The 25,365-nt window shown below is 37.1% G+C and overlaps 1 protein-coding gene across 3 annotated transcripts in view; it reads right to left on the bottom strand.

The window, feature by feature from the left end:
• The window catches only part of SMURF2 (SMAD specific E3 ubiquitin protein ligase 2), a 112,370-nt gene that overhangs the window by 44,824 nt on the left and 42,181 nt on the right, over window positions 1-25,365 (bottom strand). For all 3 annotated transcript variants that reach the window (XM_046675669.1, XM_046675667.1, XM_046675668.1), the window contains 2 exons: window positions 7,874-7,912; window positions 2,347-2,455 (listed from right to left, as the gene is read on the bottom strand). In XM_046675669.1, the coding sequence (XP_046531625.1) occupies window positions 2,347-2,455; window positions 7,874-7,912 (148 nt within the window). The remainder of the gene's footprint in view (window positions 1-2,346; window positions 2,456-7,873; window positions 7,913-25,365) is intronic.

Consider the following 25,365-nt stretch of genomic DNA (forward strand, 5'->3'; position numbering starts at 1 on the left):
AAAGAAACCTAAGCCTGCAGAGAGGAATAGAGAAGAAGCAACACTATCACTGCCCCAAAACCCCTGAAATATTCCCAAACTGTATGCCCAAGATACTCTGACAGTGATGGTGGGGCTGAAACAGAAGGATTGGGGCAAGTGTTTAAAAGGAACAGAAAGAACTCCCCAAATCCTTTTCCCACCCAGTTCATCCCCAATCCTAGCAGGAGGATCAAAGGTTTATCCTCTGAAACATTCTCTACTCAGGGACACTGGGCACAGCTGAGGGAGGAGGTGAAATTCCATAGTAAAAACAGGGGTAATAAGGAGAGGTTAATCTAGTGAATGGAGAGACCTCCTAGCATCCTTACAGTATTCAGCTCCAGAACAGTAGCACCCAAGAATATAGGCCCTAGGCAGGAAACAGGAGAATTCTGTGCAATGAAAATATCACAGTCACACCTGATTACACTAGTGAGTTGATCAGCTCTACCCATAGGCACAGAGCTTCCAATCAACATTTAAGTGCCTCACCTTCATCATGAAAGACAGACAACAAAATCAAACTAACAGAAAAGAGGAACTCTGAGAAAACAGACACAACGTAGGTAACAGAAGAAAACTACAATTAAGACTCACTTCTCTCATCAGAGAAGTTACTGCATCCAAGAAATAAGAGGAAGCTATGCAAAAGGGATATTCAGAAAGCAAAATGATGTTGGAAGTTAAAAATGTGAGAGTAGAAATTACAATTAAATAGGAATGCTGGAAAATAAAGTTGGGGAAACAGCCCAGATATTTCATCCTGGTTTATATATATATATATACACATACACACACATACATACATACACACACACACATATATAAAACATAACTCAATAATTATTTTATATTGATTATACGTTGAAATGAGACTTTTAGATATACTGAATTAAATACAATATATTATTAATCTTAACTTCATCTGTTTCTTTTTATTTTTTCTTAATGTGACTACTAGAAAATTTAAAATTACAGACGAGCTCCCATTTGTGGCTCACATTTTACGTCTATTCGACAGTGCTGATCTAGACCCAGAAGATAATGAAGCAATGTATTCAAAATTTGGGGGGGGGGGAGTGATGTCTCATCTAGAAGTCTGTACTCAATCAGTCAAGTAAAAAGATAAAACATATTTTCAGATAAGATCTCAAAATTTTTTTTCCATCTTTGCACTTTCTCAAGATGACAACAGAAGATAGACAGCACCAAAACAGGGAAGTAAACCAAAAAATAGGAAGTCATTGGACCTAGAAAAGACAAAGGAAATTCCCAACATAATGATAAAGGCAAGTCCCAGGACAGCTGTGCAGGTCTCTGAGAACCACCAGACCAGTCTGGAGCAAAAGACAGAGGCTCCAGGAGGGAGAAAACAAAGCCAATGGAAGTCCTCATGTAGCTGAACATATGCAGAGATGTTCAGTTCTGTAGGAGGGTTTAAGAACTAACTGATGAGACAGAAAACTAAACAGATAGCAAAATAAGATAGTTATTAACTTTAAAAAAACAAAAGTTGTCAAGAAAGGAAATGTAATCATTGCACATACCATATTTAATACAACTCAGTTATGAATATTTACATGCTCATAATAATGTAAACACAGAACAACAATCCAACCAAAAAGTTTCAAATAACTATTATAGGAGGGCGAGGAGAAAGGAAGGGGCATGTAGGTGTCATGCAGGAATGAGGGAAATCAGTTGTAAAAGCTAAATCATCTTCTATGGCAGGGAATTTAAAAATAATACCTAAAAAAAAAAAATCAAGATGCTATAAAATAAGCATGATATCCAGAAACAGAAAAAATATCAGAATAAGTAGCCAAAGTTATTGAAAACAGCAACCTTGAGAATGTGTATCAAAAATAAGAATGGGACAGAGAGCTGCACTTTCCCATTAAAAGCCTTACAGTATCATTCTCCTTTTTAAAAAGGTATATATGCTACCATGATTAAAATAAAATTTAAAAGAAAGAAATCATTCATATAGAAGCAAAAAAGAATGCCTATGAGTGTATCCCAATTCTGACTTCTGGTTTTATACTTATAATTGGCCTAAAGTGAATTAATATCTTTTTTAATTGAAAAAAGGAGGGGGGAACTGCTCAATGCTGTGAGCCAGTTTCACTTTGTTCTTCATAGGCTTAAGGGTACCTCATCCTCAAACTGCTATCAAAAAGCCAAAGTACCTTCCCACTGGGTTTTGTACCCCTCTGTGAAGCCCCAATTATACCACAGATAAGACTCAGATCATTTTCAGTCATTCCTTTCAAAGACTCTATCAAATAATATTGATTCTATTTCAAATTAATCACTTAAACCTACAGGTCATAATGCTGATTCCACTTTGGATCGAGTGTGTTCTTCACAGTATCTGTAGAATGGCATTGCCCAGATCCATCAACCACCACCTTAGCAAATGGATCAGGAAGTCCTGTGAAAAAAGGGAAGAACTTTTTTTTAATTAATATTTTGACATGAAAGATTAATTATATAAAGATTACCATTTGTTACAAAAGATTATTCCATTCTTTAGCTCTTTTTAAAAAGTTTAACATCTAGCTATAAATGAAAAGTGGTATATTTTAAAACTAAGATTAAAGTTAGTTCTACATTAAATACCAAAACTTACGTTTTTTCTTGTTCCTGTCCCAAAACATTCTCAGCATAAACTACCAAAGTCTAGAGGTTACCTCATAATGTGGAAGTCTTTATAGATCTTTACCAGCCCTTTGATCCCAGAAAGGTGAATGCTTAAAACATTCTTGGCTCTCTTTAGAGTTTTCCCAAGGTCTCCCTTAGCAGTTCATTTAAAGAAAGAACTGTTTAAAGGTTTTCACACAGGACCATGGGCTACAAAGAAATCAAGTTAGCCAAAAAGTTTTACTGAATAATTACCATGAGTAATGAGAAAATGAAACAAAAAAATCTAATACCTTGCCTTAAAAGAACTTACCATCTAACTGGGGAGATAAGAATGCCCTACATGGAGGTGGGGGTGGAGGGACACTTGAGAATAAACAAGTATTTGACTGCAATGATTCTAAAGAAAACACCTGTAATACTGTGTCAGGCACTATTCTAAATGCTTTACATATATTAAATCTCTTAATCTTCACAATAACCCTATGGGGTAAATACCACTATAATCTCTGTTTTACTGATAAGGAAACTGAAGACAAAGCGGCTAATTAACCAGCCCAAGGTCACACAGTAGTAAGCTGGCAGAGGTAGGATCTAAAGTTTAGATTCTAATCCCCTGCACGTACAGTCTGGCTCTCAATTTTATGCTCTTTAACCACTATACTGTATTATACCTCTCACTTACCATGTGGTTCAACAGTGAGTACAAGAGCTCAGAAAAACAAGAGAACAGTTTGAGTGTGAACAGTACAGAAAGGCTTGGGACTCCTTTGAGCTTTAAGGGACAAATAGGAAGAGCACCCAAGGAGGGCATGACAGTATCCGAAGGGCTTTGAGGAGTTTAAACAAAGTGTTTGTGCTAAGGTGTAAAAATAAATACTACTGGAGAGATAAGATTGATCCAGTAAGAGAAGCTTAAAAGTCACAAAATAAGAGCTTGGAATGACTGAGGTAGATAATAGGGAGCCATTTTAGGTTCTTGAGCATGGCTGTAAATACGTTATATTTTCCTATTAGTGGTATTCAGGGTGGACCGGGAGAAGGGAAGACTAGAGGCACAGAGACCACCTATGAAGCTATTGTAACAACCCAACAGTAGGATGAGAAGACCCTGAAACTAGGAAAGTCACATGAAAAGGAAAAGGAAATGACAGTTAAAAGAATTACTCTGAAAGATCTAATATGAATTAGTAAGAAATTACTATCAAAGATGACATTACAGTTTTCAGGCCAAAGTATCAATGAAAACAGAGGTCCTTTGACCAAAAAATAAAATAAATAGGAGAAGAAGGTAGAACTAAATAAAACATTAGAGACAAAAATGACAATTTGGATGTTAGACATATTGGGATAGTGTAGATTTCCTACAGACAGCTAAAAATACTAGAACCAAATATTAGTAAGTGTTGATCACTGGAGAACCTTTGCACCTCGATATCTATGCTAATTTTTTTAAAAGTCAAGATACTAATTTGCCAGGATTCAGGGCCAGACAGAGATCACCTAGGCAGTTTCCCAATTCTACGATCTGTCAACTTCAAATAAGTAAGAGAAGATCAAAATTTAAGTGTTAAATTTTAAATTAAATCGGGCATCAATCTATTTAACTATATTGTTCTCAAAGTTTAGTGCTATTCACATTATTTCAATAATCCCTAACCATCTGCAAATGTGTTTAATGGAAGACTACTTTTCCCTCTACCTTCAATAACATTAAATATCTTCTCCTGGGAAGAATCCACTCTTGTTCCCTTGACTCTACTATCTAAACAAATAAACATATAAATGTATATTTTTAAGAAAAACAGACAAAAATTACTTTTCCAGCTTTCCCTTTGGATGTTGTTTAACTAGTTAAAGAATTGAAGACTAGGAGAAACAACTTTTTCCACAACAAAAACACTGGCTTCTTGATCCTTAATGAAGTACGAAAAGTCTGAGTCCCATCCTTCTGTTTTCCTTCTGTTAAGCTCTCTACCTAATAAAAAAATACCTAGAGTTTCAACTTACCTGATATTCTACAAAAATTTAACCTGAGAGCCAAATCACTCTAATGTGGTCAAAAGTTATCAAAGTTTTCTGAAGTTAGTGAGACCTCTAGCAGTAAATATAAAGCGGTTAAAGCATTTTCTGTTTTTTTAAATTTCTCAATTCTCCCCATCATTGCTGAGTCATATAAAATAGCTGAAGTTCAAGAACTTCCTTACTAAACAAATGCACTTAATGAGCTGAAAATAATAATGGAAAAAAATCTCAACTTAAAAGTGAGTTACTGTGCAGAGAAAATAAAGCTTTTGTTTTTGATTGAGGGAAGGAAAAAAACTTCAACCAACCATCTTGGTTCTGAGTTAAGTTCAAATTGGCCCCTATAGAATACACCTTCACATAGTATCTTACTAACAAATATTTTACTTAAATTTGCATAAAAGAGAGAAAAAAATTTATACTAATGAAAACATTCTTTAAAAAAAAAACAGATAATGGGGGCCGGCCCAGTGGCACAGCAATTAAGTTCACACGCTCCACTCTGGCAGCCCAGAGTTCACTGGTTCAACTCCTGGGCGCGGACTCGTGCACTGCTCAAGCCATGCTGTGGCTGACATCCCACATACAAAGTAGAGGAAGATGGGCACAGATGTTAGCTCAGGGCCAATCTTTCTCAGCAAAAAAACTCCACAGATAATGGCTAAATGGATAGATATGTGATAAACTTAATGGTAAAATCCAGATAGGTAGTCACTGTAAAATTCTTTACATATTCCTATATGTTTGAAAATTTTCCTGCTAAAATTTTGGAGGAAGGGAGAAGTAATCTGTTTTTAAAGCCAATAAACTTGAAACAGTTCAAAAAAATGAATTAACAAAACTTTTCTCAGCAAGGGTAGATACCCTGGAATAAACAGTATTATCTCAAATTATACAAATTAATCTTACAAAAGACAACACATGGCAGCATATTTTTTCCTACAGTTAAAAATATATATATATATATATCTATTTCACCAGCCTATAGTTATGCTTCATATTAAAATTTACTTTTCTCATTCAATACTAAACTGCATACTTAACTATATTTCACTATCAATGATAACTGCATTCTGATCAATAAACACACATTCTCACTCACATTTAATTAAAAGACTTATGAACTATTATTTAATTCTTTCTCTGAAATTAATGTGGGCAACTCTCAACTTATAAACAGATCATAAATAGATGTCAATCAACCACAGCGGGAGGACCTTCGCTAGTGGGAACCTGGGGGATACTTCCATCCCCTGAAGGCCTCAGGACCAGCGTTTCTGTTTCCCTTTCCACGGCCATCAAATGTTTCTTCCATTCTGGGTTTTAGAGACAGTCACACAGTTCCCCCTAATTTTCTTATCCCTGAAGCAAGCTCACAACTCAAGGATTTTTATTAATTTTTACTGCCTACACAAATGAAAAAGAGAAAGAATTTCCTTCTTTCCTTCTTTTTTTAACCTACAACTTAAGGACAGATGAAGATCATGTAAGTGATCATAATCGGCTCTCAGAGGTTTACAAAGAATTAAAGTAAGATTCCTCTAGATTTCCTCAGAAAACTGAGACAAGGATATCTGGATATTTTATTGGAGAAGCTGTGTCTTAGGACTCTGGAGGAAGGAAAAGAATTTGGGAAGGAACGCTGGGAGACAAAACTGAAGATTTTATCTTTAAAACCAGAGCAGATGTCTTGGAGGGTATAGAAGCAGCTCTAAGAGGGTGCATTCCTGACTTTCCGCCCTTTTCCTCTTGTCACCTGCCTATCCAATCCTATCTGCCACTGTGCAGTCCTACTAGGATAAATCTTACCCCAGATCAACCTTAAGAAGGGTAAAAAGAGTACACACTGGTCATTAGGTGACATGCAGTGGGGTGGAGGGCACATGGTACATAAGTTGGAGACTGCTTCTAACTTTCTTCTTAACTATGTACCAAATTATCCTATTTAATTGCTTTCCCATATAAGCACAGATACCATAAACTTTTTCAATTATATAATTTTATGTTATTTCACAAATTTTAATTCAGTTCTACTCTAGAAAGATTGGAAGTAAAAAAATTTCAAGTAGAATGAATTAAGTAAGATTTAAAAATATATCAAGAGCTTCTTTTTTTTTTTCCTTTTTTCTCCCCAAATCCCCTCAGCACATAGTTATGTACTTTTTTTTTTTTCAGTTGTGGGTCCTTCTAGTTGTGGCAGGTGGGACACCACCTCAACGTGAAACGACAAGCGGTGCCATGTCCACTCCCAGGATCCAAACCAATGAAACCCCAAGCCGCTGAAGTGGAGCACACAAACTTAACCACTCAGCCACAGGGCCAGCCCCCAAGAGCTTATTTCTTTCAATCAAACCCTTGAAAAATTATCTAATGCCATATTAAATTAGCACACACAGCCAGTTTTTGCTGGTTGGTAGGACTTGAATTTAAAAATCTCATAAATTTTCTCTATTTCTAATTTCAAATATTTTACATATAAAATTTTGTTGGCTTAGAGTTCTTTTACTAAAACTTCTATCATTTTTACTCAATAATTTAAAGCTATTGTGAAGTATAATGTTACAGGGTAAAGACTTTAAACACACGTGAGGGGTACTTCCCACTCCTCCCTCACAAAACTTAATCCTAAATACAGCCACAAAAAAATTCACAACAGCTTGGCAAAGAGACTGCAAATATGGGAACCAAATGTCTGCTTGAGAGTCTGAGACATAACAGCACCTATGATCAAGTGTGGCAGAGATCTCTTTCCTACACTCTGGAAATTCCAAGTAGGCTGAACGACTTTTCTACCTTCCAAGGAATCCTGAATGCATGGGTAAAATTTCCTATAAAACGTTAGAAAAGAAAAAAAGTGTTTACAAAATAATCTCAAACCTTTTTTGGAAGTCCAGTAGTATGTGCACACCTTCATTATACATTACACACGTCTACATTTACACACCTGCACACACACACATTTCACACAAATATATGGGAGGGTGGATAAAGGGAAAGGGACTGAGGCTAAAAAAGCACAAAATCCTCTAACAAATGTGATGTCAAAAGACTCTGAAACCAAAGCATTCATAAAACAACATTGAGTGTATTTCTAAACAGAGAAATCCCTAAACTAGACAATTCTGAAAATGCTATCTAAAAAAACCTACACACAACATACAAGATTTAAAGTCAATTTACTTACGGAAAAAATCCTTTTTCACCAAGTTTTTTGCACAGAGTACTGTAAGGGAAACAAAAAATACATGGGAAGAATTAAAATGGTATGACTGAATTGTCAAAAGTTTCATTTTAAAACACTGAAAACACCAGTACATAATTACTAAACACTAACTACAGCAAAGTATGAAACTACAGCAAGGTATGACATATGATCACAAACTCTCACTAAAGACTAGAAAAAGACATCTGAGCCAGTGGTTGCAACTTTAACAATGATCACCAGTAACAGCTGAGGGCAAGGAAGTTTATAAATCTGGTATCCTAATAAGGACTCAATTCCTATCTTCCACCAGGATCTATTCTCAGAGTAGTTCAGTGGCAAGGGAAAAAGAGTCCTAGGGAGGAAATATGTAAATTCAGGTTGATATATATATTTTAAGAATGAAATAATTTTATATTGAAGGGGATCATAAATAAGATAAAGCTCTCTTGATACAGAGGAGATTTTTTTAAAAAACAATGTTTTGTTATTTACTCTCTATCTAGACTGCAAAGGAACTTTACAGGAGAGAGAAATTTTCTTCTAAATCATCAGCTCAAGGACAAGATAGATCAACTATATCTTTCAAAAATAAAAAGTTAATATATTGAGCTAGATATCCTAAATCCACATTCTCTGGATTACCTTGCATTAAATTATTACTTATCTGGTGATGGATGCACAGCCTTATGAATATATTAAAACCACTAAATTGCACACTTTAAAGGGGTGAATTTTACAGTAAGTGCATTATATGTCAATTAAAAAAATAGTGCTTATGAAGAGAGTCATAAACAACTTCTTCAATTCAAACTTGATACAAGTGAAGGGAAAACACCAATTTCCATATATTTATAGTTTAATTTATAAAACATCTATGAGTAATGTTTCATTAATTTCTACTCACTTCTACTCAGTTTAAATAGTCTGTTCAACTAATTACAATTATTGGAAGTTTAGTGTATAAAAATTCATCTAACATAAGAAACCTTGGGAATAAGTCTAAATATAACTGATCACTTTAAAAGTTCAAATAAAAATCATTTTGAAGATAGATGTCACCAGTAAATGAATAAAAAATTATTAAACAAGCACAAGATACTGATTTACTAGTCAGTCTCTTAGGCCCTATCCTCGAAACAGTTTTGTTTTTAAAAACATAAAAACTCAGTCATGAAAACTAAGGCCATAACTAAGAATATCAATCCATAAACTTGATTTAAAAGAATTCCTCCCTAAACTTTTGTTATCACCATAAAAACTGAACAGAATATTCAGGATCAATACCTATACGACACATAGACAAATCCAAATTATAATCTTCAGTATTCATGAAGTAAGCATGGTGTTTTTTAACCACCATCCTATGATTTAAGAAGTGAAATGATTTCACATCCTACTTCAGAGAAACAAAATATATGTGAATTTCTCCAACTTCTTGTCACTAATCTGACAAACTTACTGTTTTGATATGCATTCTTTTTTTCTTCCTTCCACTATAATGTCTAACACGATCCTTCACCTGTGCTCTGGGTCTCATACCGAACACAGCACTTTCTCAGCACCTTGTTTTTCGTCCCTCTACTGACAGCCTCATGGGCATTTAAACATACTCAAGTCTCGCCCGTGCCTCCTCCCTCCAGCCACCATCCTACCTCTTCTCCTTGATAACAAAACGTCTTTAAAGAACTGTCTACACTTTGTGACTCCACTTCTTTACCTCCCACTAATGCCTCAAACCACTGCAATCTGGCTTCCTCTCTCACCACTGCTCCTACACTGCTTTTCCAAAGCCCTGGGGACCTAATTACTAAACCTACCCACGGACACTTTTTTGACCCTTGACAGGCATTTGCCACTACTCACTACTCCCTCTTCTGGAACCCTCTCTTCTTTTGGTTTCTATTTAACACCACATTCACCTGGTTTTACACCAGGCATAAAACTCATTCTAAGTCTTCTTTGCCAGATGTGTTTCCTATGCTCCATCCATGAAAGTTGAGATTCTTCAGGGTTTTGCCCTAGGTCCTCTTCATTTACTCTATAACCTAAGGATCAAAGACGCCCAATTTTGTAAATTTTGCAATTACATGTAACCTGTTACATATATGTCTATTTTGGGGGGAGAGCACTCACATTTTTCCTGAGAGGGAGTTCACAGTTTAACAGATTGACAAAACTCTTCCTGTCCTCTTGAAAAATAAACCTGAAGAGCCACTTTTCCATACATTCTCCCTCGTCTTTACCATTTTGATGACACCTAAATCTATAAACCCAACCCTTAGCTCTCTTCTGAACTCCAGCTCCACACATGCAAACTAAATATGCCCCCAAAATACAATCACCATCTCCCATCGCGCCTAAAACTGCTCCTCCAGTTTACTTTCTTTCAATAAATAGCCTTGCTTTCCACTCCACTGTCCTAGTCAGAAACCTCCACAGCAACCTTCACTACTCCTCTCCCTCCCCACCTCCTGGCAATTACCAACTCTAGTCAACTCTAGATATTTCTGCCTCTGAAATATCCTTCATCTGTCCACTTCTATTACCAGTGCCAACACTCTAGTCAAGAGCACTGTCAGCTACTATCTAGGTCATTACAACAACCTCCCAATCAGTCCCCTGCCTCAAGCCTCAATCCCCTCCAATCAGTTCTCCACACTGGACCCAAAGTGATCTTCCTCAAAATGTGATTAAGTCTTTACATCCATTTCCCCTCCTCCAAATAACATTCCAAAACATCCTTAAAACGTTCATCAAAATTATCCTTCCACCTGTGCTCTGGATCTCATACCCAACTTTCTCAGGAACCTTGTCTCTCTTTCCTCCTCTCTGACCTTCATCCCTAAAACATTCCTAAGATCTTTGGGCCCAAACTTTACATTGGTTGGCAATGCCCTTCTGGCTCTGGCTCCTGCTTACCTCTCTGACCTCAACTTTCATCACCAGCCCTTCCCTCCACACCCCCAAGTCCAAGATCCTGTCACACTAAACTTTCACTTTCTCAAATGTACTCCGTCTCTCATCCATAGCCTTCATGTGCCATTCCTTCTGCCTGAAACATGTTTCCCAAGCTTTTCCACCTACTCATCTCAAAAGGGAAGGAAGCCTTTTAGAACATGTTCGCCCCAACCCTCCGCCCACTTGTATTTCACAGAAGCCCATACTTATCACAGACACTCATCATACTTTATTATAACTGTTTACTTTTAGAATGTTGCTTATAACTGTGGAGTTGAAAACTCCATATAGCATAAATCATGTCTGCCTCATTTCTTTGTATCTCCAGCACCAAGCACACAGTGTCCCAGTATTTGAAGGGCACTCAATAAATATTTGTTGAATGAATGAAACAGACTCCAAAATAATCTAAAATAACTTCACTAAAAGGGAATGTTTTACACTATATGACAGATAAATTACCAATCCTCAACTAATCATGATTTTCACTTACGAAATCTTATTTTTATATGTTTCCTTTTATTTAAAATATGCTCATCAGGTCATATTTGAAAATTTTTCTTTTAAAAATCATAAATAGGATGTTGCTAATATACGACTAAGTTTCAAAGGGCAAATGAAAAATCAAAAGAAAAAAAAGAACTTTAAAATCAGGTTCAAAGTTTATGAAGAGAAATTGAAATTGAGTAACCCAGAGCCTAGGGAAGATAATATCAGGGACCTGGAAGAAACAAGATTAATTTATAACATAAAGAAATATCAGGATCAGATTGGAGCTGTTGAGATCAAGTTAGCAACCAGTTTCTGCTTAAATTATTTTTATACCCTAGAAGCAGACTCTCATTTATAAATTTTGAAAGCAAGATTGTCAAACCTGACTTGAGATTTGGTAATTTTATTTATTTGCATAATAAATTATTTTCACAACATGGAGCCTTTAGTGCACTGTTGTCTCTCTTGGGAATGTACTCTGGGTACTAGAACCACAGCCCATTGCTCCCTCCATCCTCGATACCAATTATAAGAGCTCAATAAACAATGAATTGATGAATTTCAATAGGACAAACCCCTAATCGTCACCATAACCAATTCTCAACCAAAGAGGTATGTATCAGAATCTCCTGGGGAATGAATATTATAAGGTAATTTTGTATTCGTAACAATTTTATATTTGTATGAATTTATATTTGTAAATCTATCATTTCTTTTGTAATAGAAACTATAGAAGGTTGAGCCAAGATTGAGAAACGTGGAGCTAGGGAGGGGTAGCAATGTGGAGGAACTTTCATTTTTGTTTTCTAAATGATTATTACAGGAGAGAAGTAAAAATAATGTTGAGAAACACTAGACTAAGTTACAGGAAGAGACTAGCAGGAGAGAAAACTTGTAAGATGAGTGAGGCCAGAATAAAGTCTAAGGAATGCAGACTTTCTCTTAGACAACTATTAGTATTTCAATATCTTTAAGCTTTCTATTGAAGTAATATGTACAGAAAGGTGTGGAAATCTTAAGTACATAATTCAATGAATTCCACTAATTTTTCTACTTAAACAAAACATTATACTGGACTCCAGATATTGAGTAGTCATGTGTTAATTTTGATTCATGCTAACTACAAATGTGGCATTACACTAGTGCAGTACCATTACTCCAGAATTCATTAGGGACCATCTCAGATGGTCTGTAGATTTCCACTAGATTAATTTTACTAGACTAATTTAATCATGTTAGTAATTCCTTCAAAGCATTTCTCATTCTTAAGTCTACATTCCCAAAACCTAGCCTGCTCTAGCTATTCTATTCACCCCTCTGCAGATGGACGGTTTGAAAGAGGTAGAAGAGATGACCCAAATAAACTAAAGTCAGCCATGCTGGTATACCAGTAACTCCTCTCTCTCTCACAGATGCAGATGTGACCATCTTGAAATGGTTAATGAGAAGGGAGTACCTTCCCACAACATTCACTCTTTTATTCAACGTTTCCTGAGCACCCACTTTGTACCAAATGCTATGACAGATTCTGCAGATACAAAGATAAATAAGATATAGTCCTTTGCTCTCAGAGCTTGCAGGTCAGCCATAATTCAAATATCATACTATAAACGCCTTTTGTTGTTATTTTCTCAAGAAATGTTCTTAAAATTTCACAAAAATTTCCTTTAGTATATTTGATTTGTGGCAGTGATTGAAGAAAATCACTTGCAGAAGTGCAGATGTAATAAATATTACCATTTCATTTAAGTCAATAATTTTTCTGGTTGGAAAGGAGTTATCTAAATGCAACACACCACGTAATAATATCAGAGTAAATCCCAGCTGTAGAAATAGAACGCTATTGCTCTTCTTACTGAGTTGTACTCATAATGAATGGTTGTCTATGCTTAATCTGAATAAAACTCCCAAATGCTCAGTATCTTCTTGCCAAAAATTCCCCTTCCTCCTCCAGATTGGAGTTGCATTCCAATTACACTGCTGACTGGAATGAGACTGCTTGTGAAAGAAAAAACACACTCAGGCATCCCGTCTTCCTTTGCCCCATAAAAACAGATTTTATAATATTGTTTCTGCACTCAAAAGTTGTATCGACTATTTTTGAACACAGTAGATTTCTCTGGATTTTCTTTGAACTTATCACTGTAAAATAAAACTGAAGTTCGGGATAACAGTCCTATACAAATTCCAACAAGATGGCCCAATGCTTTAAAAACGTTTACTAATAAGCACCCTTCCCAATCGCCGGCACCTCACAGCAATTTGGATCTTTCTGCTCCAAGAAACCTCTACTTCAACTCCTAAATGTAAAATGAAAATGAATTTAAGTTCTATAGGCAACTTGTGCACAACATAATCTTTATATGTATGTATTTTAGTTATTGTTGCTTGAAACAGGAGCACTACACAAAGATTCACATTCAAGAGCATTATTACAAAATACTGCAGTGAGCAAAAACATCAGATAAATCCTATGTGCACAACAATAATGAAACAGTTAAGGATGACAAATAGCATGTTCAAATATTACATAGTCATTAAAATTACGGAAACAAATTTATTGACAAGAAAATATTTTCTTAATATCCTGTTAAGAGTAAAAACCCATTTACAAATGGTAATTTAAATAAAATGTAATTTTAGTACGGCATATAGAACGATTGGATAATTTTTATCAAATATTGACTACGTACAAGTGTATACCAACCACTCTGTGAAGTAAGTCATATATTACTTACATTTTAGAGATGAAGAAACGGAGGTTCAGGGATAAAAGACTACACTGTAAGTGCTAGATTCCAACTCAAACAGTCTAATTCCAGAACCCAAACTCTTAACCATTACATACAGAATGAAACAGTCTCTCAAGTTAGCTCTTCCTTTTTAAAGGAACTTAATGCTGGTTAAAGCAATCCTTCGTCATATAGGTTCCCAAAATGGTTATTAGGAACCTAGGTTGCAAAAGGGCCTTCTAGAGATTAGCCATTTCCTTTTTTCAATAGATACAATAGTTTACCTCTACAATCACATTAGACCTACTTTTAACTAAATATCCTGCTACAATATCAAGGGATTTTAGGCAATTCATTTCATGCATGATGCAAAACAAATTGGGCCTCTAAGTCTAACAATGTATTTAATAGCTGGCAGGTACTTAATTTCATTAGTATATTAAATGACGTTTAAAAGATCCAGGTTCTACCACAATGAGGTAAATATTCTTACTAACAAAACCAAACAATATCAGCATTTAAATATTTCACCAAAGGTAAAATTGGTTCTCAAGTTAACCAATTAAAAATGACCTTTCTAGGGCCAGCCACAGTGGCCCTGCTTACGTTCAGTGTGCTCCACTTCAGTGGCTCACGATTGGTTCCCAGGCATGGACCTACACCACTCTGTCAGCAGCCGTGCTGTGCTGGTGGCCCACGTACTAAAAAATAGAGGGAGACTGGCACGGATGTTAGCTCAGGGCAAATCTTCCTCAGCAAAAAAGTAAATAAATAACCTTTCTAACTCACTTGTATCAAACAACTGTTAAGTAACTACTTTTATTTTTAAATTTCAAACATATGAAGATTTTGGTCAAAAAAATTTCCCAAGCAAGTGCAGTTTTTAATTGAATAAAACTGAAACAAGATCAGGCTATACAAATAAGCTTTTTAAAAATTAAGTGCAGGGCCAGCCCTAGTGGCCTAGTCATTAAGTTCAGCATGCTGCACTTCAGCAGCCTGGGTTTGGTTTCCAGGCAAGTACCTACACCACTCATCTGTCAGTGGCCACGCTGTGGTGGCAGCTCACATACAAAAAAAAAAAGAGGAAGATTGGCAGCAGATGTTAGCTCAGGGCGAATCTTCCTCAGCAAAGAAAAAAAAATTAAGTGCACATTTATCAACTTTTTCACTACAAAACCAATGATCTACTTTGACATAATAAATGCAGATATTATTTGTTCTAGCCACAACTGTAAATTTTTGCCTTATAGTGATCAGAGATAATTTTAAAATAAAGCTTCTCTTACAAGCATAAAAATCAAGTTCTGGTGTAAGTTCACATGTTAAAAGATAAGGTTCAGCTAAAGCCAAGCAGCACATTCCACATGAAATAAATGTAAAGCACAGTCTGGGTACCAAGCTTATAGCAGACACACTACAGAAGCTATTATTGTAAGAAACTACCTGAAAGCATTTCAGCTATATATCTTAAATCAATATTTCCATGAATTCTTTTCTCCACATTGAGGATGAAAATACAAAAAGTGTCGTCCTCCATTCATAAGGATGATAAATTCACTATGACTTAAGGACCTCCTATGCTGTTTTCAGACTGAACACTATCCTGGCTAGCGCTACTGGAGACTAAGCCATCACCTCTTCTCTACTGGACACCTTCATTTAAACAGACCCACTTCATAACTGACGACTGCTCAGAAGATTGATATAGTATATCTACATTTAACCACACGATAATTTGCTTTCTTTATCAGAACACCCGAGAAGGAAACCTTACTATAAACTCAAGTATATAGTTGCAATGAAGCCTAAACACTATTCTACATGTAGGGAAAAGTTGCATCACTTTCTGGCCACTCCCAAGTTTCTCCTTTGTCTTCTTTCTTCAGAGACACACTCAGAGACAGCATAGTACAGTGTTAAGCTATAAGACTATATAAAGTTAAATACTAAGAGCCAGAATGCCTAGGTTTGAACCTGGTGCTGTCACTTATTAACTTACGACCCTAAACAACTACTTAATATCTCTTTACCTCACTTGGAACAGTACCTGATAAACAGCAAGTGCTCAATAAATATTAGCTGCTATTATTCCTCCTACTCTCAAATTTCTAATAAAATTAACCCACCAGGTTGCAAGCAACCTAAAGAGCAAGAAAGAGGTCACAACCTGGTGAGAAGCCTGTCTTGGTTCAGGCTGCTATAGCAAATATCATAGACTGGGTGGCTTAAATAATATTTATTTCTCATAGCTCTGGAAGCTGAGAAGTCCAAGGTCAAGATGCCAGCAAATTCGATGTCTGGCGAGGGCCCTCTTTCTGTTGTGCAGACAGCCACTTTCTTGCCATATCCTCACATGGCCAAGAGAGGGATCATCTCTCCTTAGTCTCTTCTTATAAAGGCACTAATCCCAATCATGAGGGTTCCATCCTCATGACCTAATTATCTCCAAAGGCCTCACCTTCAAATATCATTACATAGGGGATTAGGACTTCAACATGGGAAATTTGGGGAGACACATTCAGTCAATAACAACGTTTATGCACCTAGTAAGCTTTCAGCAAACATTGATAAGCGAGTCTCAATCTGTATATCTAGCCTCACTCTTCTCCCAAGCTCCAAGCCCACATTTCAACTGCCTACCACACATACCCACTTGGATACCTCACCAGCACTTCAAATTATATTTATGCAAAGTTGATTTAATCAAATTCCCGACTGAACTAGCTCTTCTTCCTTTTGACCTGTCTAGTTTTGTGAACTGCACTCCGTGCTTCCAGTCATCCAGAAAGCAAATGTCATTCTTATTTCTCCCTCTCCCTGACCACCCCACATCTAAAGCACTTGCCAGACTGCATCAAGTATCACATCTCTCTCTGCCTCTTTCCATTTCCAATATTCACCTTTAAATAATTTATCTAGAGTATTTTACAATGTGCCAAAAGAACTTCCACAAAGTCTCTTGCTTGATCCTTACAAGTTTGTGAGTTATGTTCTAATATCCACAAAAAAGGAAACAACTGAGAGTTGTGACTTGTGCCAACCTGTCACCTAGTGAATGAGCCTAGGCATTTTGAAGGCAGGCTCAATCCTCTTTTTCTACAGATTCCTCACTCACAAGGCTGTCAATAATCCCAGTCTTCTCTCTCATTAACCCCTAGACTGAAAATCTCATCCTCTTTGTCCCCCTCAAATAAGCCCAGGGCTCTTCTGCCTTTGCCTTTATTCAAAATATTCCTCCCTTGGGCTGGCCCTGTGACCAAGTGGTTAAGTTCACACACCCCACTATGGTGACCCAGGGTTTGCTGGTTCGGATCCTGGGTGCAGACCTATGCACAGCCCATTAAGCCACACTGTGGCAGCACCCCACACAGAAGAGCCAGAATGATTTGCAACTAGGATATACAACAATGTGCTGGGGCTTTGGGAAGGGGAAAAAAAAGAGGAAGACTGGTAACAGATGTTAGCTCAGGGTCAATCTTCCTCACGAAAAAGTATACTTAAAAAAAAAAATTCCAGGGCCGGCCCCATGACCAAGTGGTTAAGTTCGCACACTGCTACAGCGGCCCAGCGTTTCAGTGATTCAGATCCTGGGTGCAGACATGGCATGGCTCGTCAGACCACGTTAAGGTGGCGTCCCACATGCCACAACTAGAAGGACCTGCAACTAAGATATACAACTATGTCCCGGAAGGATTTGGGAGATAAAGCAGAAAAAGAAAAAAAAATTCCTCCCACCTCAAGTGCCATTATTCTAACCACTAACCCTCAAAATCTTATCCATTCATCAAATTTCCACTCCATGTGAAACCTCTTCTGATTCTCTTCCTTTCTCACAATCCAATTTTCATCTCTCCCTTCCTGTGAACTTCCAACAACACTTTGATGCTACTCCTTTTGTATGTCCCTTCTCACTTTGCTTGTATTAAAGCTATTAACGATGTCTTATCATTCCTTTCATGTCGCATTAAGCTGTAAATTTCTTGAAGACAAGGTTGTGACCTACTTTTATATCTCTCCTACAGTTTATTATATAGTATTTCAAACAATATGCTCTCAAATACTTGTTGAATCAATGAAAATCCTCAAAAAAATGCTGATGAGGCATAAGAACGAGCAAACTAAAAGGTAAAAATAAAACAAAACTCATTCCTTGCTTCCCTTAACCTAGGAAGTTTTTTTGTTCAAATCAGGATGGCTTCCTCAACTATTTGTAAGCACTCTGCGTACCCTTGGGCCCAACTAACTTTTGGAGCCCTTTCTTAACAACAGATCTCATTGAGCCTTCTCTCTCATACACAATAACAAGGTACATTGTCACATAATGTTCTCCAATTATATTAACCTTATTTCTACAACAATGTAAACAAGAATAAGCTCCTAGTCTTTTGCATCCTTCCAGCCTCCAAAAACTGTAGTCAGTCAAATACCTGATGATCTACTCTAAGAGCAAAGTGTAGAAGATATTTAGTTTCCAGAATAGGCTCCATTTGTAAACACAGGCTACTAGTACAAACAGGAAAGAAACTGACACTATAAAAAGCACAGTATTTTATAAGAAAATGCTTCTTTATAACTTCATACTTCTGAAATATTTCCTGGATTGACAGGGAATAATTAAACTTAAAAACCTTTTATTTTAGAATAATTTTAGATTTATAGAAAAGTTACAGATAGTAGTGTTCCCATACACCCCACACTCATTTATCCTATATATATATTTTTTTGGAGGGGGGTGAGGAATATTCACCCTGAGCTAACATCTGTGCCAATCTCCTCTATCTTGCATGTGGGATGTCACCACAGCATGGCTTGACAGGTGGTGTGGCGGTCTGTGCCTGGGATCCGAACCCGTGATCCTGGCCTGCTGAAGCAGAGCATGTGAACTTCACCACCACATCACCTGGCCGGCCCCAAGAATATCATATTACATTTAGTCATCATGTCTCCTTAGGCTCCTCTTGGCTATGACAGTTTCTCAGACTTGTTATTCATGACCTTGACAGTTTTGAGGAATACTGGTCAGATATTTTGTAGAGTGTACCTCAATTAAATTTGTCTGATTCTCATGATTATTCTGGGTTTATGGGTTGTTGAAAGGAGGATGACAAAGGTAAGAATAACATTTCCTTAACATCTTATCAAGGGTATATACTATCAACATGACTTATCACTGTTGATATTAACCTTGACCTGACTGAAGCAGTGTTTGTAAGGTTTCTCCACCATACAGGTACTCTTTTATCCTCCTTTCCTTACTGTACTCTTTTATCCTCCTTTCCTTACCGTACTCTTTGGAAGGAAGTCACTATGTACAGCCCACACTTAAGGACCAGGGAGTTATTCTCTCCCTCCTTAACAGTAGAATGTTTACATAAATTATCTGGAATTCTGCATGGGAGATTTGTCTCTCCTCCTCCATTTCTCTATTTATTCAATCATTTATTTATATCAGTATGGACTCATAAATATTTATTTTATACTTTGGGTTATAATCAACTACTACTGTGTTTTGTGGTTCAAAGTGTTCCAGCTTTGGCCATTGGGAGCTCTTTCAGTTGGTTCCTGTGTTCCTTTGACATACCCACATCACTGGGGGTAGAGAGAGCATCCTTCCAAGCTTTCTGACACAAGAAAATACTCTAGGCTCATCTTGTATGTTCCCTACCCCAGTCCGAGAGTCTGTCGTTTCTCCAAGGAGCTCTGGGAGTTACCAAATTTAAACATCCATAAAGACCCACACTTTTCAAATATATACAGTTAAGCCAATTAACCTTTCAGTTCATAAGGTCTCCCCCACACTAAAGTGAACATTAAACTCCATTAGGTCAAGAACTTAATTTTGATCTACACTGCATCCCCAGAGCCTAGAAACAGTGTAGAGGGTACGCATTCAACAACTACTATAAATATTGAAGTCTTACAAATTCTGAAGCTCCACAAAAGTGTTCAGGATTGATTCACAATATAATTCGCCACTGCAATGGAATCTGCCTATATTTGTCATATTTAGACTCCTGTCCTAACATCACCATATCTAATTCACTGCATTGTTTTACAGTAAACAATAGGTTTCCTTTTTTCCACTGCTCTTCCCTCTTATCCCACTGCAAGCCAAAAGTTTAAGCATTCCCCAGTAAAATTTCCAGTGCAAAGGACTAATGCATCACATTTCCTAGATTCTTTCTATAATAGCATATTGCCATTTATATCATCCTGTCCAAGTTCTAGTCAAACGATCATTTTAACTCACTATGTAGAGTTTAAACTAAAGGCATAATGCCAAAACCTTATCAACATTAGCAGAAGAAAAATTACTGACAATGAAAGTGCCAAAAATCTACTGATACCTGTTTACACATAATGCTCCCTCAAACACCCAGTTAGTATGTATGTAAAATAAAGCATCTGAAACCTACCAATACCTTTTTATAAATCTGTAATATGTAGACAGGAAAAAACATAAGCTAAACATATACTCTTTTATGTGTACACAGTTTGATTAGAAACTGAAGGCATGTTTCCATAGCCTATCCAAACACAGGCAAAAATAAGCTAAGATTATAATGGGACGGTTCTACTAAATAACTCTATATCTACAATATAATTCTAATATTCACTAAGTAATTTGTGATGGCTTATTTTTTAGAGAAAGTTACTGTAAGGAAAAAAGAAAGCTACTCACTACTAACCAAAAGGCAAGTCAAGTAGTCCTATTTTACCCTAATAGGATATCAAAATGCTATAAAGTATACTACCTTAATAAAATGTAATCTACAGCTACAGCATAAGCCCTAGAAGAGAACTATCAGTGGCTGTATTTGTAGTGTGTGATCCTGATCCACTGGCCACCTGACCGGACAATGAGCAGTCACCAGACCCAATGAGCCAGTCAGATCCTCTCCTGGGAAACCAGCACTGGAAGTCAGAGCTACTACAAGGAAGGAAGTGTAGCACTTAGAAACAAGAAGGTTCTAAATGGCTGGCCCTGGGCGCCACTGGGAATAGCTGTCTGAGTTGCTAGGTTTTCCATTTCCTGGATCCTGTCTCACCTAAAGCTAGGCTGCACTTTTCCCTCTGGGTACCAAAACAGTATCCTCCCAAGAATGTCTCTTTTTGTTTAAGTTAGTCTGAGTGGCTTGTTTCCCGTTACTTGCAACCAAAACTGTCTTCATTAAGATAAAAGTAATCCAGGGGGCTGGCCCCATGGCACAGTAGTTAAGTCCCACACACTCTGCTTCCAAGGCCTGGGTTCGCAGGTTCAGATCCTGGGTGCAGACCTACACCACTCGTCAGCCACGTTGTGGCAGCAACCCACATATAAAGTAGAGGAAGACTGGCACAGATGTTAGCTCAGGGCTAATCTTCCTTAGCAAAAATTTTAAAAATGATAAAGGTAATCCACAATGCTTACCAAAGCACTGTCACAGACCAAAAGGTGCTTAACCAAAAGTGGAAATATGTTAAACCCAAAAGTCATTAACATTTTATATATCAAAATGTTTTCAAATATTAGTTCTAACCTTAAATGTCAACAAAATAATATTTGTTAAAAAGAAAAACTGCTATGCAGACAAGAACATATGAACATGCTTATAGAATTTTGTATTCAACAGATATTTCTATTCCATAATCACATCACCAAATGAACATTAGTGTGGATTAATATAGGTTATGGGCCAACATACACAGAACTAGTATTTGTTACATTATATCTACTCTATCACCTTAAAGTCATGGTTCTCAAATTTTAGCACACATCACATCACCTGCAGCACTTGTTAAAATATATGGGGGGTGGGGGAATACACTTTCAGGGTTTCTAATTCAGTAGGTCTAGGGTGGGGTCCCGGAACTAAGTTCCCAGGTGATGCTGATGCTGCCAGTCTCTGCACCACTTTGAAAACCACAGCCATAAAGTAATGATTCTTCACTTTTGGGTGGATGAGATGGTGGTGGTAGAGGGTCACTTTAAAAATCTAATTAAAACTGTACTTACACGTACTCACATACATACTTTAAAGGGTTTATGGAAACTCAGAAACTCATCCATCTCTTCTTCCAAATGATTCTGGGTTAAGAACCTCATTAAAATGGTAATATAAGGTCTTACATATCCATGTTTTTCAAGTACACCTTGGAACTTTACCTAAAGTTTATTTCACACATTCATCTTGATTTTTTAATCAACACAGGCTTTTTCATTCAAATTAATATTAACACAAACAAGATTCTGCTTTAAAAACCTACCTGAAAACAATTTCACATTGTCACAAAAAAGACAAAATTATATCTACAAAATAAGCAAAATCTGTATCTACATTTAATTAAACAGAAAAGAAAAACATTTAGGAATAAGTGAATTATCATATGAAATACATATCTGTATTCCTTTAAAAATAAAAACCTCTAGATTAGAGCTAATGTACAAATTCTTTTCTATGAAGAGTCATTCCAAAAAGCAAGTTCTCCACTGAAACCTACATATAAAATCTACCGTATCTGGACAAAGCTTGAAAAACTCATTCTCTGAAAGCTCTCTAGGCCATTGGAAAAATCCAGACACATGAGCACTTTTATATAAAGTGTAATATTCAGATCATTTATCCTGCAAGGGTAGAATATTTAGGAATTTTGTTTTAAAAGGTTATTAGGTCTTTGTATCCTTAAGAGCATCTACATAGTAACTAAAATGTAACAGGCACTGTAACAAAATCTGCAAATAACAAAAAGTCATACTGTATCACTATTTGTAATTCATAAACCTTTATTTCCACATTTGGAAAATTCCAGATTATGATGTTTTATTTTTAGTAAGGTGTTCTTTTACGGAAATTAAGACAAATTATTTTAAGGTATTTAACTTTGATATAGTTGAAAAATGGGTATGCTATACATTGAATGTTTGTGTCCCTCCAAACTCGTATGTTGAAACTTAATCTCCAACGTGTTGGTATTTGGAGGTGGGGCCTTTGGGAGGTGATTTGTCTTTGAGTACTCACCTTGGAACTGACCCAGGCCACTTGTAGGAATTTCAGCTAACAGTCCCAGCTGACAGCCAGCTGAATCGCCAGAAATATTAGTGAATAAAACCTTCAGATAATGTAGCCCCCCAGCCTTTGCTCCACCCCAGCTGATGCCGAGGAGAAGAGAGACAAGCTAACCCTGCCAAGCCCTGGACAAACTGCAGATTTTCGAGCAAAATAAATGTTGCTGTTTCAGGCCACTAAGTTTTGGGGTGGTTTACTGCATATCAACAGATAAGAACACTATTAGATGAGATAAGAACAGATTAAGACCCATTAAAGCTGGCATCTTTCTCCACCAGACCACTTTTCAAAGCATATAGCTACAGAACTACACCCAAGACCTCCCTCCTAAGACCCAAACCCTCATACCCAGAAAACTACTAAACTCTGATAAACCCTGACCTGGCCACCTAGCCTGCTAATGCTAATGCAGCAGCTGGATGACAAAAATCCATTTTTTTTTTTAAAGATTGGCACCTGAGCTAACATCTGTTGCCAATCTTCTTTTTTTATTTTTCTTCTTCTCCCCAAGCCCCTCAGTACATAGTTGTATATTCTAGTTGTAGGTCCTTCTGGTTGTGCTATGTGGGACACGGCCTCAGCACAGCTTGATGAGCAGTGCTAGGTCCACGCCCAGGATCCAAACCAGCAAACCCTGGGCCGCCGAAGCAGAGCACATGAACTCAACTGCTCGGCCACGGGGCTGGCCCCTGGATGACAAAATCTTAATTCAGACATATTACAGACAAAACAGAGGCAGCCAGACATCATAATTCCATATCACACATATGCTACAGACTATCTCCAGCCAGTCCAGTGCTTAACAACCAACAAACCCAGATATCACAAGCCAATCAACAACACTCAAAGATTTGTCTCCTCTAACATGAAACAAAGATAATTCACGATCTTTTGGTTTTAAAGAACCTACCCCATTTCTCCCACCCTGAACCTCATCACTGAGAACCTGCTTAGACTCAGACAGATCAGGTTCCGTACTTAGCAATAAAGGTTTTTCACTTAGTTGGTCTCTAATAGTTGTTATTGCTTCTTTAACAGTTTGGAGGTCCTACAGAGATCATACAATTGAGCCATTCAGTGAAGCTGACAGACCACCAACACTTAAGAACCTATTGAACCCTGGGTTTAGCACTTTTTGGCACCTTCTGATGGTGATTCAGCTGATTTCAGCTCTGAGTCTGTTCTGTTCTCTCACAGGTTTCTGTTCATTCTAGCTCAGAGCCTTCTGGTTTCTTGTGGGTAGATATGGAGAGGAAATTTGGTCTCTTTTTTTTTTCTTTCTTTCTTTCTTTTTTTTTTTTTGAGGAAGATTAGCCCCGAGCTAACATCTGCTGCCAATCCTCCTCTTTTTGCTGAGGGAGACTGGCCCTGAGCTCACATCCATGCCCATCTTCCTCTACTTTATATGTGGGATGCCTACGACAGCATGGCTTGACATGCAGTGCATGGTTTGTACCTGGGATCCAAACCAGCGAATCCCGGGCTGCCAAAGTGGAACATGCGAACTTAACTGCTGAGCCACTGGGCCAGTCCCTTGGTCTCTTTCTTGAATGACACAAAGAGAGCAGATCTTTCTAACTATTCTGTATATGTTCTGTTGTTAGTCTACCTATGTCCTGTCTAAGAGATTCCTCAGAAAACTGATGGTTTGAGCCAGAGTCAAGGACTGCAGGTACTAGCCTACTGGTTCTCTCTCAACTGCCTACATACTCTGTGTATACACTTGTCTACCAAATGGTAAAGGAATCTCCTTTTTGTTATTTGTTGTAGGGACTGTCAATTCAAAGAATCAAATATATGTATATTTATTATAGCCCAAGTATGTGTTCGATAATATGGCATAATTATACCAAGGATAGTTTATAATTGCAGCAGCCACCTCGGGAAACTTATGATTTCATCAAGGGCTTATAGTTTTGCAAGGCCTTAGAACCAAAGGAGGAAAAATCGCCAAAGCAATTGTCTACTCTCTTAAACTGGTACACCAAGATATCTAAATGTCTCAATAGCTCAAAATTAACTTCCTTGAAGGATTTCCTGACAAAAGCTAAAGAAAAGACAGCTTTTTCTCTGTCTCTGACTTCCTGCCTCCAAAGCTCAGCCTTTATCCCGTCTTCTAGAATCCCAATGTTCTAACTCTTCAGATGAAGACCTCATACTTCTCTCACAACTTCTTTATCATTATGGGCTTCCCTAATACCTTCTTCCCTTAGATATCATGGTCCTATCTCCTTCCCTG

The sequence above is a fragment of the Equus quagga genome, chromosome 11 (assembly GCF_021613505.1).
Source record: "Equus quagga isolate Etosha38 chromosome 11, UCLA_HA_Equagga_1.0, whole genome shotgun sequence".
NCBI classification, from domain to species: Eukaryota; Metazoa; Chordata; class Mammalia; order Perissodactyla; family Equidae; genus Equus; species Equus quagga.